Source organism: Ricinus communis, chromosome 9, assembly GCF_019578655.1.
Source record: "Ricinus communis isolate WT05 ecotype wild-type chromosome 9, ASM1957865v1, whole genome shotgun sequence".
In the NCBI taxonomy this organism is placed as follows: Eukaryota; Viridiplantae; Streptophyta; class Magnoliopsida; order Malpighiales; family Euphorbiaceae; genus Ricinus; species Ricinus communis.
The window spans coordinates 1,020,374-1,036,397 of NC_063264.1; the positions used below are offsets into that span (position 1 = coordinate 1,020,374).

The window sequence follows — 16,024 nt, forward strand, 5'->3', positions numbered from 1 at the left end:
CGGCCAAATAAACCTGCAGAAAGATGATGATGCCTTTTTCTGTTTTTAATTTACTTTAGTCTCCTAAGGTTATAGATCATTCATGAAAAATAACAGAAACATTTCAGGCCAAATAATGACTCGTGAATGTCACTAACTTCTTGAAAGCAGCCTGCAAAGGTAATCTTTGACCAAGCAATAATGAAAAGTAAATCACCAATGTGACCTCCACTCCATTGTAGTTGATTTAGTGGAAATGTTCATGATTTTCCACTGTAGATTTTCTAGTAATGGCCAAAAGATAAACCGGTAGGTAGTTTAAGATACAAAATGCGAACAACAAAATGCTAACCTGACTTTAAGAATAAACAAAAACAATATCATTATGAGATGTTTTAATAATGCTTAGTAGTAATCACGAACCTAATCCTCATTCTCACCAAAATCATGGTACCATGTGTCTGTCAATTTACTATTAGACAATGGATAAAGAAACCTCAAAAGTATGTTTTTGAAAATCTAAAAGACTACTGGGCATTATGGCATGCCAGAGAGATTGCCTCCCTTGAGCGAGACACAATAAAACAGAGAGCATTACAAAGGGCGAGAAAAATAAAAAGAATCAGAAAAAATCAGTAATTAGTGCAAGCATATGATGAAGACTGATTGAGATTCAATCCTTAAATCTAAGTGAATTTGTACTATAGCAGTTAAGTAAGACCTTAAGTTCGGACCCAAGAGCATCAAGCAAATGCAAACGGTCATTGGTAAATAGAGTTTGTCCTTTTTGACACCCTACATCCGCCGATGACAAGTGAAAGGGCCGACAGTTAAAAGGGTGTCATCCACATGTCCTGGATCTCATGGCTCATTGGACCACAACCTTGGCCACGTATAGCTCGAGCCCCTCCAAACACCGGAAGCTAAATAAAAGTGTAAACAGCTACACTTGGCCAAAGGCTTAGTGGCTTTTGAATATAATCTAAGAATATCTGATACATGTCTACAAATTTTGGTCCAATGGAATTCTAATCAGTGATTAGTTCCATCGTCTCAATTAAACTAACATTATTAGCGGTGGAAAGAGAGTTCGCGCGGCGATAGAGTTCAAGGAACAAAAAACTTTAACAGTAGCGTTGAGGTTTTCAATTTCAACGCCAATTTGATTTATATCTAAGTTTCAAGCGTATCAAGGGTCAAACCTTAAGGTATTCGTGTACATACTGAATAAAACTTGGAGGTACGACTTCATCTGGTTCCACTCTGCATCAGCCCAATTTTATGGTTTATTTGCCTTTGTCTTCATAGGTGAATTTGTTTTCTTTTAATACCTGCCAATTGAAATATGAGCTGGCTTCACCATGTTTAAGCGCACAGTATATGTAGAACAAGAAGTCAGACATTTGAAATGAAAAAGGAAAAAAATATATATATATATGTATGCAACTGTAGTCCCATGCTAAGATGATTAAAAAACTCCTCCAATAAGTATGGAATAGAAGCACAAAATGTTCATAATATGCTTGACAGTTAGCAATTTGCTGGCAGGATTAGCGCAATTCAATGTCATATGAGGTCGGTAATGACGATGTTGCACCCTTCACAGCAAGTAAATCCGTCATAAAAAGGATATAAAAAATCTGGCAGTAACAGCAACAGTATCTAAAAACTCATACTTTGAGCACTTTAAAGGACTAAAACGGCAGGTCAACATTGCATTAGCACACCCTGCAGCGCGAAATAAAGCACTTCTGGCAGTTAGTAAGAAAGTCCAAATTTCTTCAGTCGTTAAGATGTTACCAATAACAGTATGTTTTCAATACTCAAAGTTCTAAGGTTTCACATGCACTCTTAAAAAGTATTTTATATATATAGATATATACCATTTTAACTATCGTTATCTTCACTTCACTGGAATAAGGGAGATACTGGTGAATCATAAATACTGTTAAAATCTCAAGACTCCCATTGGATTGACGAAAAACGGGAGGACTTTCACAAATCTGCATATCAGAAAAGGGTGTGGTATTTCGGTTACCCAGGTACAAAAACTTACAATCTTTTTTTTTTTTTCTCTTTCTATAAGACAGTCCCAAAATGCCCTTGCTCAATAATTGAACTAGATACCAGCATCAGATGCCTATTGATAGAAAGCACACATCAAATGATTGTCATAAAGCTTACTAATAACCTATACTTATCTTTTGGTTATAATAAACCATGCTTTAAAGCACAACTTGCTCTCTCACCTATTAAGAAATTATTTTCGCTCTTATTAAACAAGCTTAAAAAAAGTATTGGTGTTTTACAATAAATCTTTGCCTTTAAATACAGCTAGATAAGCTTCACTATGTCATTTATAAACTAATAAAACTATCATGCACTACACCAAATCATGCCTACACGCTGGAACCTATTTACAATCCACCCCGTCAGAAGAGGGGCACCCACGTCGTTTCTATTGGGTCCAAGAGAAATAGGATGCTTGGAATAAAATCACCACTCGAAAGAAGAAAAAAAATTACTTGAAGTGACGACATCATTAATTCTGAAAAACAACAAATTACTGGAGAGTTTCAGAGTTCTCTTATTGACCCATTATGATCTGTCTAACTGTCAAATTAAATGCTTTATTGTCTCTTCATAAAAACATTTCTAAAGAAAGAGCCCATAAAATTGTGTCCACAAACCAGTGTCATTAGCTCAGATTCTTTCTCATCCATTCTTGTATGTTTTAACTACTTCCACTAAAGAGCCTATAAGGTTTTGTTAGGCCGTCCTTTTATCATAATAAAGAAACATCAATTTGAGAATGCAGCTATAATACTTTTAAAGGCTTGTCATTATCCACTTGAAAAATCAGCTTAATGTTGTCTTGATCCAAGATTTAACTTGCGCACCACATTTTTAATTAGCAATTCACCAATATGCATTATCTTATATTAGGTCAATTTTTTTGACTCGTTGAATTTGACTGCTTTCACTTATGTTTTGTCCTATTCATTATAAGGAATCACCTACCACTGAGATTTCTTCGGCATAAATTACTAAGTCCCTTCTTTTCAATAAATTACCTCGTGTCTGACCTACTGGTTCACTGGCTCCTGGTATTAGAATTTACATTGGTCATAACTTTTAAAACCACTACTACCCTGGTCTAATCGGAGCTCCAGTAGCCCCTTCCCACTTCGCTTTCGATGACGAGATCAACTCTTAAGCATCCATGGATCTAGTTACAAAATTATGCTCTACAGACATATTAGACACATACCTATGATGATAAATGCGCATATACATAATAGGACTAATCAGCAGTCACATTGATACTAACAATGCAATCAGATATATAGAATTAATGCATTCACATTGATACTAATACTATATTTAGTTAAAACCTGTAAATTCATTTTTTTTGAACAAAAGATATGAAATAAAATGTAAAATAAAAGTAATAAAGTTAAAAATAATATTTTAATGTTATGGTGCATATAGACTTACTAATATAAAATTTATTTAAAAATCCTATTTATTTTGTTAAAATTTAATTTAACTATAATCAATTATGTATAAAATTAATTTTATAAAGTCCTAAATTAATTTTTAATTCATTCAAAATGTATAAATTTTAAATTCATAAATAAATTTTATAAATTTTATAAATTTCATAAATTTTATAAATTTTAATTAAAATATACACCGTCCTTAAATAGAGCTTACAAGAAAGGCAGTTAAACAACTAACACCCAAGAATTAAATTAAGAATTTGTTGAATACGGAATAATTAATAACTAGGCTTGACGTCTAGGTTCACGTAATAGCAATCATAGGACGTCATGTTAGGATTAGGCATATCAAAATCTGAAACTAAATAAAAGCATGCTGAATAGCTGTTAACTAAGCTACTCGTTTGACTGAAATAAGAAAACAATGCCGGCAAAGTTATATTAAGACTGGAAAAGAAGTGTACCAAACAAAACCATGGCAGCTTAATGTATATGTTTTTCCCAGTTTGTATAACTTAACTACAAGAATATTCAGAGACTTGATGGATAGTTTATGGTCTTTTAATTTTTGCTACATCAGTTGTGCTCCACAAACATGGGTATCATTCTTTACTATCACACCTCCCTGCCCTCAATTCCTGATTCTAATTTGAGACCTCCCAATGAAATTTCAAACCTTTATCATCTGTAATTATATGTAGAATATACTGAATAAAATCAGTATTTAAAAGAGAAACATTCCTCCGCATGACTAATTTGAATATTATATAAGAACATGTAAATAATAATGCAGAACACTTGCATGTGGATAGACTTAGTTCTATAATGAGTAGATGATAAGATTTTATTAGCTCACTACCAAAGGATCAAATGATTACGCAATCTAGTTGGATAAGCTTCCTTCTTTTAATGGATCTGAAGATTCTACTATTGTTTGGCATCTGGGGGCACAAAGCTTTCCTCGACAGTTAACAACATCAATCATGGCAATTATTGAGAAGTGGATCAGTTAAGGACAATGAATAAAGGATGGATGTAAGAATGTTATTTGTTAGCTGTGAGCGTCCATGACTAGAAATAAGCACTGGATAGACTCTCTAAATTTCAGCAATCTATGCCTCTAGTTAGGACCAAACCAGTCAAAACTCAAAAAGATGGACATTAGCATGGGGAGCTAAAAGAAATGGAGTCGAAATACAAGAAAGAAAACCACTATCTAAAATCTAACTAAAATTGTTGGAGAGGATCGAACAGTAGAAGAAAACCGGGTGATAGAAGGTACGATCATTTCAGATTAAATGTGGGGTTTTAGAATACTCTGCCAACGTAAACTATGTGTGGGGCAGCTAATGTGTCAAGGAGTTGAGCTACTTTCGGAAGGATGACATGTAAGGAGCAGAAAGAAGATAGAGAAATCAAGTATCAAAGTTGAGACAAAATCGAGCTTCTTATCGCCATAGAAAGCTCCAAGTTTGGCCCATAGAGTAAGAAAAATAGATGAGAAAATACTCGAGAAATATCAAGTCCTATAAACCCATGCGCAAGCCAAATAACTTTATCTCACAAAAGCTTTGTCAATAGGGGGAAACATGGACCACCAAATTTCCAAATATATGTTATATAACATATACCTAACAAGTAGTATTACTATTGCTTCACAAATCACATAATACTTTAATATCTCTGCTAATCAAGTACTTTGTCACAATTCCCGGAGATTTATTAAGTAAAAGAAAAAACACATTAGGGATACAGATTAACCCCTATTTGGAACGGAACAGGAAAATTTGGCACTATCGTGACATTCACAAACATTATGCATTGAGCCAGATCTTAGAAATGTCACAAAAAGGAAGCTTAATATATATATAATCGGGAAAGGGCTGGATAAAACAACACAGTGTAAAACTCAAAAATCAAAATAGGGAAACAAATATATAAGACACTGTCTCACACAAGAACAATACAAACCTGAAATGATTAAAGAAATCATACCTCTTCCTTGTGGCAATTCAAGTTGGCGGCAATCCACTATAAGAGCTACCCGATCGCAAACTAAAGAATATCAGAGATGCAAAGCTCCAAATGAAGAAGCAGAGAAATACAATACGAAGTTTTGCAGAAACAAGTTCATCGTAGCAGTCTCTCTCTTCAGGCAAAGAATAGCATTCATCTAGAACAACCTTAAGTAATCCATCTAAAAGCTTCTTAGACTGCCGATCCACATCATTCGAGTTTAACACCCGATTTCCAGCTTGTTTGAGAAAATCTGACACGATATCCACCTCAACCGAATGGTCTAGTTTGTGAAATTTACAATGCTCCGAAGACGCATTGGCATGATGATCATAGTTAGTTGCAATCTTAGAAGTTGGAGTAATATCACAGAGAGAAAATGCTTCTGAGGAAGCTGAATCCAACTCAGAGCTCTGAAACCGAAATTTTTCACAAAAATAAAACACGTGATTGCTTAAAATTAATTAAAATAGGTAACGAACACCATTACGATTTCTTTTCGTGAATTTCTCAACGATAAAATTGAATTGAAGTAGATTAAACAATCAGCGCATATCGTAGTACTTTTTTTAATTTTTAAATCTTAAAACTGAAATCCAATATCAAACAGAAAATCTGACCAGAAAGGAATTGATACTTAAAACTAATACAAATAGCTTAACAAACATTATTACTATTTTTTTAAAAAGTTTAACTCAGACAAAACAATACATAGATCAATTAAAACGGCCATAACCGAAATAACCTAAACAATCAGCTTCAGAATTTTTTTTGGTCTTAAGAATCTAAATATTATTTCAAATGTTATAGCACGTTTTTTTTAATTATTTCACATAAAATTAGAAAAATTAAATTCCATAATTAGAATGAGAATGAAATGTAAAAGAAACTGAAAGGTTGCAGCAAATAAACAAATACCTGAGCGATTTGAGTGCTACAATTAGCGTCAGAGATCTCAGAAATTGAAGAGAAATCAGTCAAGTCTTTAGTTGTATCGGTCGAAACATCTTCAGAAACCGGAGGATACGCAGCGTTCAAACTTCTCTTAACAATCTGCAAAATGATAAACAGAAACTATAAAATAAGTGAGAGATCGAATACGAAGAGAAATGAGAGGTTAAGACCTTCTGGGACTTCGTTAAACGAGACTCCTTGGTTCTGCGATTCGCTATGTCTTCCTTTTTTGGAGTTTGATTATTATCTTTCATTTTCGCTTTTCTTTTTGGCGGGAGATTTTTAAAAAAATTCACTGGACCTTGCTGTGTCCTGAGCAGTGAACTGGGAGATGGAATTTGAATTGGATTATATACAGCGTACTAGTACGGTTAATTACAGTTTTTAATAGTAACTGCTATAATCATGATCAATCACGTTATATTAAATATATGACCTGAATATTTGGGCCGAAGTTGCAGACCTTAAATGACTCAGTTATTGGGCCGACTCTGCAGTATCACTTCCCAAATTCAGCTCAGTCTGGTCCGTGTCTCCAGATGTATAGTTTCGTTTCCTTCCCTTTTGAGAGAAGTTATTAACAACTGATAACGAACACAAAGTGATATCAGTTAACTTTTAACTATTACCCATGTAATTCATTAATTTAGTGGTCAAGTCTCAAAGTTCTGATAATTCATTATGACACACTGTGATCTAAACAATTATTGCAGGTGAGAAAGAATTTTCACTTCTTTTTTTTCTCCAATCTTTTCACCGTTGAAGAACATTTAACACGCCAGCATAATCCGTTGTTAATTATTACAAGATTGAACATTTACAATGCAAATGGGGTTTAATAATCATCAATTCTTATCATAATGGTTTCCTTGTTGGTGGCCATGGTGCTCGGATTGGTGCCACCACCACTGCCTGCTTCTTGATTTTTTTTTAGCAGTCACAGTTTCATATCTTCTAGATATATTTCAAGCCTCCAACAGTGGCAAAGTTCTGTCTATAAATTGCAACCCTAAATATCCATTTCCATTGCCAAATTAAATCTTCAGATATCAAGTTAATTAATTGTGCGTGGATTATATATATATAATTAAGCCCTCTTGTTTTTTTTAATCTTAATTGTCTTTTTCCTTATTGATTTTAATTTCTTGTTGACAGGTTATTTAGCTGAAAGTTTTAATGATCAATGAAGATCTTACGAGCTGTCTTAGTTGCTTTCTTGTTGATCTTGGCAACGCTGCGAGCTGATGCTTTCATGACGGAGAATAAGATGATGATCAACCGCCGTCTCTTGAGCGAGCCTACATATCCTGGACCTAGCAACACAGAGACTAGTGGCGGTGGGGATGGTGAACTCAACACTGGCTATAACAACCATGGAAGTCCTTCGGGAACTGAGAACCACCACTGTTATGACACAGACCATCGAACAAGCAATATGAGATGTAACAGAAATAAATGAAGGGAAAAACAAAGACTAAGACATAAAATTTAAAGTCAGAACATGTAATAATGAAAAGCCTGTGTAAGAAATAGTGAGCTTAGCTTGTAATAAAGCAGGAGTTACATGTAACTCCCTGCCAAATGTATTGTTCCACGTGAACATGTATCATATTATGATGCAAGTCTCCGGCTTCTATGCCAAAAAAATTGTGGTAGACTTTGCGTAGAATAATAAGAGAACATAATGACCTTACTGCTTGGCATGGTTTTGCTTTGTTTATATCCCTTTTGAGGAACCAGTCACATACATATTGGGTTAAAGATATTTGTCCTAATTATCAGTCAATTTTTTGCCATCTATCCCAAAATCATATATATACTTTTGGTTCAGTAACTTCGTCAACACAGTGCTTTGGGCGATTGACATATGATTTAAAGATCAGAAGAGGTGCAAGTACTACGTGAATTGTAGAGTAAAAAGAAAACCCTAGGTATAAATACATGATTAACCAAATGCAAGGTGATACCTAAGGCCAGCTCTATATGTATCCCAGCTGCCTGGGATCTTTCCTAATTTAAGGTTTTTTTTTTTAAAAAGAATTTCATTTTAGGATGAAATATTTTACATAATTCCATTTTCGGGATAATTTTTATAGTTAAAATGGGTGAGTTTAAAAAAGAAAAGTTGTCCGTCGGTCAGGCGAATAGAAATTTTGCAAGCTTTGTACGCTACTTTTTCTAAGCCGACAGAGAATTGTTTTTATTGTTGTATTTATTTTAGATTTTTTTATAATTGTATCAAATAGAAACATTAATTTGATTGCATAATAATTTTTTTTTGTAGGTAGATTTGATTATTTATTTTAAAATTTTTTGATAAATAATTTATTAATAATTGAAAAAATGTTATGAATTGACTACTATTAAAATATATTTTAAATTTAAAAAAATTATTATAAAATTTAATATTTAACTAGTTACTTATTCGTACGTTATACAACTATTGTAATTATTTTTTTAATCATAAATAATAATGTAAATGGAATCTATAGATAAAAATTAATAAATTTGTTAATATTTTATAATTACTTGTAATATTGAAAAAGTAATAATAATTAAATATTTTGAATATCTTTCCTAAAGTTCTTTTAATATTTTAATATTTCATCAGTTTCCGACAAATCCTTTATTATAACTATTTTAAAAAATTTATTAATTAATTTTTAGTATTGTATAAATTAATACTATAAATATAATTAATATTACTATTTTCTATTTTTTAGAATTAGAAGTTACTATATAAGTAGAAAACTAACTTATTGGTAAATAAAAATATTAAAAATATAATCTAAAATATTATATTTTTGAAATTAAAATTATTATTTAATTAGAAAACTAATTCGTTATCTAATATAATATTAAAAATATAATTAAAATACTATTTTCTAGGACTAGAGTTATTATTTAAGTATAAATATAATTAATTAATTAATTAATTAATAAAGAATAATAAATTCTATGTAAACTTGAATTCTATGTATAAAAATAAATATATTCGTCAAAATAAAAAATTTACGTGTCAAAATATAATCACACATATTAAAAAAAATTATGTCTCAAAATTTAATATATATGTATATATAATCATGTTAGTTTCGTTTTTAAATAAAAATTGATTTTTTCATAAATTTGAGAGGTTGTGCGCCAGTTGAATTAGAGGACAGCTTCTTTTCGCTAGTCTAACCGGCGGACGAATCTCTATGCCTCTCTACGTCATCAAAAATCATCCTAAAGAGGGAAGTTGTTCTGAAAGTATCCCAAAGATAGAATTTCATAAATCTTTTAGCCTAAAATGATAAATATTTATTTTCTAAAATCCTAACTAGTGAAACACCCCCAACTGCCGTATCTCATTGGGTAATTAATTATAGCACCCACGACCTACTTAGGCTATATATATCAGAATTATTTCACGAAATGTACGTAGCCAGAAGTCAATTGTTGATTTTATTGTTTAATTAGAGAACAAGGAGAATATAAATAAGACAATAAGATCTTATGGAGTGTCATTGTGTTCTTGACTTATTTTTAGGTCCTGTGAATTATACAAAATCGTTGGATCAGCAACGAATAAAATCCATTGATTAGAAGTTGTTTTTGGTACGTTAGTAAATAATTTTCTGGAAGTTCGTTACTAAAATTGTTGTATTTCAGCATTGTAATTATCTGTAAGTCTTATGTTTGAAGATTAATCTTAATCCAATTCTAACTACCATCGTATAATTGTTTATTGATCAACTCTCAAAATTTATACACTTATACATCATAGAATATCGTGATCTTAAATATATTTCATTTGCTGATAGAAATATTTTGCAAATTTTACTGTGTTTTTTCACCATTAATGTTGAACACTAAGTAGTATAATTAACTATTGATAATTACAAGATAGAACATTTAAGTATCGATTCTGATCATGAATAAAATAATTATGTTTGTTTGTGAGAATGAATTGTCAGTCATTGTTATCTCATTGGATTGGTGCCACCACCCCTGCCTGGTTACAGTTCTATCTCTAGCTATAGCTTCAACCTCCAATATTGGCAGTATTCTGCCTATAAATTTCAACCTTAGGAACCCATTTCCATTTGCCAGATTACATCTTCATATAGTACGTGGAGTATACATGTTGGCTTGTAACAAAGCGGGGAACTACACGTTCCTAACCATAAGCCTAGAAAATGTACGTCAACATGCATGTAAATTAAAGATTCTGACACTCAGACTGTAGACAGACGTCGAAATCGCAGATTTCAGAGAGACACACAGATCACCATTAATACATGAAGGGAGAAAGATAATGACTTCTATTTTTCTTACCTATAACTCACGGTCGAGCAGTCATTAATCAGTGGCCAAACTATGTCTAATAAGTTATAGCATGAAATAACCAACCTAATAAATTTAGCTGCTACCAATCAAACGATAGAAGAGCGTGTTGCACATCTGAGCAGTTTGAGGTAATTAAAAAGAATTTTGGCATTACGACTGCTTCCCTTTCCGGCAGTGCCATTTTCAAGAGAATAACAAAACCTCGTCACCTTTAATTCGGCAGTCTAGTTAGTGTTATATAACAAATCAATGATCATCTTTCTGAATAATCCCAAAAGTTTATATATATTATTATTTTTTGAAATATCAAAGGAATATAAAACTATAATGTATCAAGAATGTTGATATTAATAATTTATTACAATACCTAATTTGGAAATGGGATGAATCATTGTAAGGCGCATTATTATTGACTTTATGGTATGATAGATTAATAGGTGATAATACAACACTTTTCATATAGATATATATGGCAAGCCAAAAGATCAATTCAAGATTTGTTTTGGTGCCAATAGCCTGCTTGATTACGTAGACAGGTGTGTGTATCTCTATTTGACCAAAATCTAAAATATAGTTATTATCACCTCATTTGTATTTTAAAAGCTGGGGATAGGTATGCATATCACCATGGCTATATCCCGATTAGGCCAACTTGAACTAGCCCGATTAAAATTAGAACTAATCCAATCCTAATTTATAAAGAGAGTTACTCCAGATTTGGTTCCCTCCTTGGGTAATCTAAACAAAAATCATTTTAACATTTTATATTCCGAACTGAATAAAATTAAAATCAAATTGAAATTGTTCAATTTTTAACCAAAATGAAAACCATATTTACCAATGTATTTAGTTCCAACTCCATCATAAAATGAAATTAAACCGACTAATTCGGTTTTGAATTGCGGTATTATCTATTTTTCTTTTTTGACAATATATAAATATTTATTTATTATGAATAAGATTGGATTCAAGTGTTACCCTCCACTTCAATTGGATTTTATTTTCTGCCGGTCGGATTATCTTTTGCCAATTGGATATCATAATTTTGATTGTCGATTTCATTTTACAAATTTTTCCAATTCTATCTGTATCATTATTTCACACATATCAATCCAAAAGAATTCTTTCATATATCATTTCATCATTTAATTTCATATTGATTAATTTAAATTATCAAAGTTATACTTTTTTTTCATCGAAATTATAAAGTTGTAATTAACGTCATACATATTTCAATTCAATCAAAATATTACCAACCCAAATCAAAACCACTTTAATTCTATTTGCTTTTGTATCACCAAAAAGTCTTAAACTTGAAGAAATAATGGCCACTGCGAATAACAACTCATTATACACATAGAACAAGAGGGATTAGCCACGCTTATTATTTAAGAAAAAATACCCATTTTCTACCATAATTAAACTTGGAAGCCACAACTTTGCTCACATTTCACATGATAGCGGTGGACGGGTCCAGTCCACAGAATTGGTATCGGATTCTAGTTATAAACGGAGCCCATCTCTCTCTCTCTCTCTCTCTCTGCCTATAAAAGGGCATAACTAAATCTAGGCACCTGCTCTGCGAATCTAGTCCAATTTTAATATTTTTCCCCAAATAGAAAGATGAGACGTATCTCTAGTTTGTGCGTGAATCGAGCCCCATCATCAAGGCCGTTCATTTTGAGGCCCCACGAATCCAATGGTGTTAGATTCACGCACAAACTCGTGATCTGTCTCCTCTAAACACACATTACACTTCATTTTGCCGCCACTCCTATTTCTAATTCTACGATTTTCCCTCTCAAATTAGTGATAAGAAATAATAAAGATCGAGATAGAGCAAGCGAGTAGTAATCAGATCAGATGGCTAATACTGGATCTGGAGAGGGATCAATGAGTGCGACCTTGATGGATGATTACGAAACGCTGATTTCTACGACTGATGTTGAGCTCTTGAAAAGAGCGTGGCGTAATGAGAAAGCTGCACCAGAGATTCTTCAGTACGAAGCTTCTTTAGTTCAGAGAATTAAAGAGCAGATTGAATTGGCGGTATTGTTTTTTTCTCTAAACCCTAACTTTCTGTCTGTTTACCGAAGAAGAAAATAAAATTATAGTAGGAGAAGAAATTACACTTTAACCGTATCCTCTCTGCTCTGTTTCACTGTTTTGTTACTTTCGAGCAATTTAATGGCCAATTGTTTTATTGAAGCAATATGCTAGTTTTTGTTCTTTTCTTTTCTGCTGATGAAATTAATTAATATAGGTTGGTGTCTGTTAGGATTAAGGAGTGTGAAAATAACTGGTGTTCAATTAAATATGCCTTTTCTTTTAATTTATCTGGTATAATACTTTATGCTTAAATTTTAATACCAAATTGATGTATGTTTTCTGAAGGAACAAAATGTGGAGATATTTGAAACGGATGGTATAGATCCCCTGACTGTGTCGCTTTACCAAATGGACCTAGACAGGGCTCAGTTCTTATTGAGATCGTATCTCCGGGTTCGCCTCCAAAAGGTTGCTACAAATTTTAACAATTTTTTTGGGTTAAAAAATTACATTAAAATTTCATGGAGCTACTTGTTAATGATGTAAATTTATTGCAGATTGAGGAGTACTTATTCCACATTTTAGGAAATGATGCCCATCGAAACCGGCTTTCTGACCAGGAGCAAATCTTTGCAGAAAGGTGAAGGTGTTATTTTATTTACCTCATTTGTACGATGTAGTAGAATTTGCTTGCAGGTTATTGATTAAGATTACTGATTGTGAAATTCACTGCCTGATTATAGGTGTGAGAATGATCTCAGAAACCATCTTGATGAAACTGTTCTTGCAAAATTGCCTGATAATTACCAGTCTACACTCAGACAATCCATAACAAGTGAAGAGGATGACATGGGTAATTTTTAAACTTTTGGTATTATGTGTTTGGTTGCCAAAGCTATTAGTTCTTTTTACTACTTATATTGTGGAGTTGATTGTATATTGAACAGAAGAAATATGTTGAATCCTTTTTAAATTATATAGTTGAGTGCAAGGTAACTTCATTTAAGAAATAACTAGTTTCTGCAGTAATGAAACGTTGGTGCGTGTTAGGTGTTGGTTCAAGAATTGGCACGTACATGTTTTTTTTTTTGAAGATTTTGTTATAGATTGTGCATAGAATATTTAAAGGCGTGCAGAGATGCTTTCCTTTCCTTACTGTGCTTATAGTATGATACTGCGCTTTAGATACTGCTCTGTTGAGCTTTATGTTGAAATTTAGTACTGTGACCTTTTCTGCTCTTAGCATGATATGGGGGATGCAGAACATACTGCTCAACCTCTAAATATCTAATGCTTGCTTAGAGTTGACAGTTGCACTAAGTTATGGAAATGTGTGATGATGATCCAGTCAGATTATGCTTGAAATGAACTTGTTAAGCCGATCCTAGGAGCCTTACTTCTGTGTACAATGATGGTTCTTGAGATGTGTCTTGTACATTATTATCATCCAAGACAATCGCGTTGTGGACTATGATTAACCGTTTGGGATTTTCAGGCAGGAATGTTTTTGTGTTCTGCTGAGCATTTTGAATACTTTGGAGAACATTGTGCTTTAGTGCCTGTCATTTTGAGTAGATTATGATCTCCAAGTAATTTGTGAGGTCTTATTTATTTATTATTATACGTCATCTTTAGGAGAATCTCTTTGTGGACCAATTTATTTCAATTGGAACTTTCAATTGTTTATGACAAAAGAAGGAATCCAAGCATATCCTACCTTTATACTCACCACCCAATAATTTTGTTGTGAGCTTATCCTGTGATGATGATTCCAATTTAGTCAGAGTGAAATCTTGAACCATACTTGTTAATTAGCTGCGGAACCTTGCAGTTGCACTTTGTTCAGTGGAAATGTGGAATAGCTAAGCAACTTGAGGCATTTCTTTTTTGTTGAAGTTGTCATCACTCAAGAAGTGCATATGCTGCGAGATCTTAAGTCTCACACATAGTGGAAAGGCATCTAGAATATTTGATTTTCTATGTTGAAGGCATTTCTGTTTCATTTAATTCTTGTAAGTAGATTTTTGATAAGCTGCATCTAAATTATCTTGTATTATCCGATAGCTTTTGCATTAAATTTCACCTTGGTCATTGGGTTATTAGGTTAATACCATTTTGTTTCTAAAATGAGTTTGGAACTGTATTTATTGCTACACATTATCAGTAGCGCTTTTGGAGTTTCTTTCTTTGTGCTCTATTGATCTTGTTGAAATGGCATCTTAATCAACATAGCAAAGTTTTTCTAGCTTATAGAAAAGGATGTCTGTTAGACCGCCACAAGGTTCAAGAATTGGCCCATCCCTCCTTTTACTTGGTTTATTAGCCATGTATGAGTTCTTATGGGAAATACTATGCCATATTATTTTTAAGTGAACTTTGCACCAGAAAAATTATATGTTTATAATTTCTCTAATACGTTCTACAGTGCCAGCACCACGGCTAGACACATTTGTTATTTGCAAAGCCAGGCAGTATCTCTCCGGCATGGACTTTGAACCTGAGTACAGGTAAATGTCTGATTGGAGGCCAATCGTTTCATTCCTCCATTCACTGTATTATCTTGAGATGAGAAGTAAAGAGAATGACTCTGTTGAATGTATCTATTGTGGCAGTATGGAAATCACAGAGATGGAACGTGATCTACTTACATTTGTATGTTACAAGTTCATAAAGAAGCCATTGGAGAAGGGGAAAATAGATTTGGTGTAAAGCGAAGTTACAAATGGCATTAGGTCTCTCCTTGAAAAGATCGTATCACGTTAGTTAGGAGTGTAAATGGAGCTGTTAAGCACGCACTTCAAATTGTATGGCTTCTATCATGTAAACGCTTTTTGAAAGTCTAATGGTTTGTGAGGGCTCAGGCGATCTTTTCTTTTTTTTGGTTGGCAATAGTTCAAGATTGGGGATTAGACCTGATTCTGTGCTAATGTTAGTTTCGAGCCGGTTCATGAAAATCATAACTTTTTAGTTTTATTGATGTTCATATATTCGTAATATTATATTTTTTTTGAACAAAAAAGTCAGGCTGATATTTGCTATTGGCTTGTTTTCACCAGAAAGGTTGCGTGTTGGAGAACTTTCGCTTGGTATTCATACCCGATGAATTACCAAAAGCAGTGATCAATGTTGCATACTACCCCAAAGAAATAAGAGCCTGTATTAAAAGAGGGATTGCAGACCACAAAATTATC

General features: G+C 32.8%; 2 protein-coding genes and 1 long non-coding RNA gene across 4 annotated transcripts; 2 read left to right on the forward strand and 1 right to left on the reverse strand.

Annotated features, from left to right (window-relative positions):
• Positions 1-763: 763 nt before the first annotated feature.
• Positions 764-6,954, reverse strand: LOC8258837. Of its 2 annotated transcripts, XM_002519201.4 has the most exons (4): positions 6,623-6,954; positions 6,417-6,551; positions 5,478-5,911; positions 764-1,310 (listed from the first exon to the last, which is right to left on the reverse strand). In XM_002519201.4, exons 1-3 carry the CDS (start codon positions 6,704-6,706, stop codon positions 5,495-5,497), a joined length of 636 nt encoding a protein of 211 aa, XP_002519247.1. In that variant the 5' UTR covers positions 6,707-6,954; the 3' UTR covers positions 764-1,310; positions 5,478-5,494. The 2 variants fall into 2 exon arrangements, with proteins under 2 accessions (XP_002519247.1, XP_048234875.1); XM_048378918.1 differs by lacking the exon at positions 764-1,310 and having other exon boundaries at positions 5,386-5,911.
• Positions 6,955-7,337: 383 nt separating this feature from the next.
• LOC107261255 lies at positions 7,338-8,155 on the forward strand. Its single transcript, XR_001535238.3, has 2 exons — positions 7,338-7,516; positions 7,608-8,155. It is a non-coding gene; the product is annotated as an uncharacterized LOC107261255 (long non-coding RNA).
• A 4,193-nt stretch (positions 8,156-12,348) lies between these two features.
• On the forward strand, positions 12,349-15,806 carry LOC8258835 (DNA replication complex GINS protein SLD5). The gene is made up of 6 exons (XM_048379456.1): positions 12,349-12,833; positions 13,179-13,301; positions 13,391-13,473; positions 13,577-13,686; positions 15,259-15,340; positions 15,446-15,806. Exons 1-6 carry the CDS (start codon positions 12,648-12,650, stop codon positions 15,540-15,542), a joined length of 681 nt encoding a protein of 226 aa, XP_048235413.1. The 5' UTR covers positions 12,349-12,647; the 3' UTR covers positions 15,543-15,806.
• Positions 15,807-16,024: the final 218 nt, after the last annotated feature.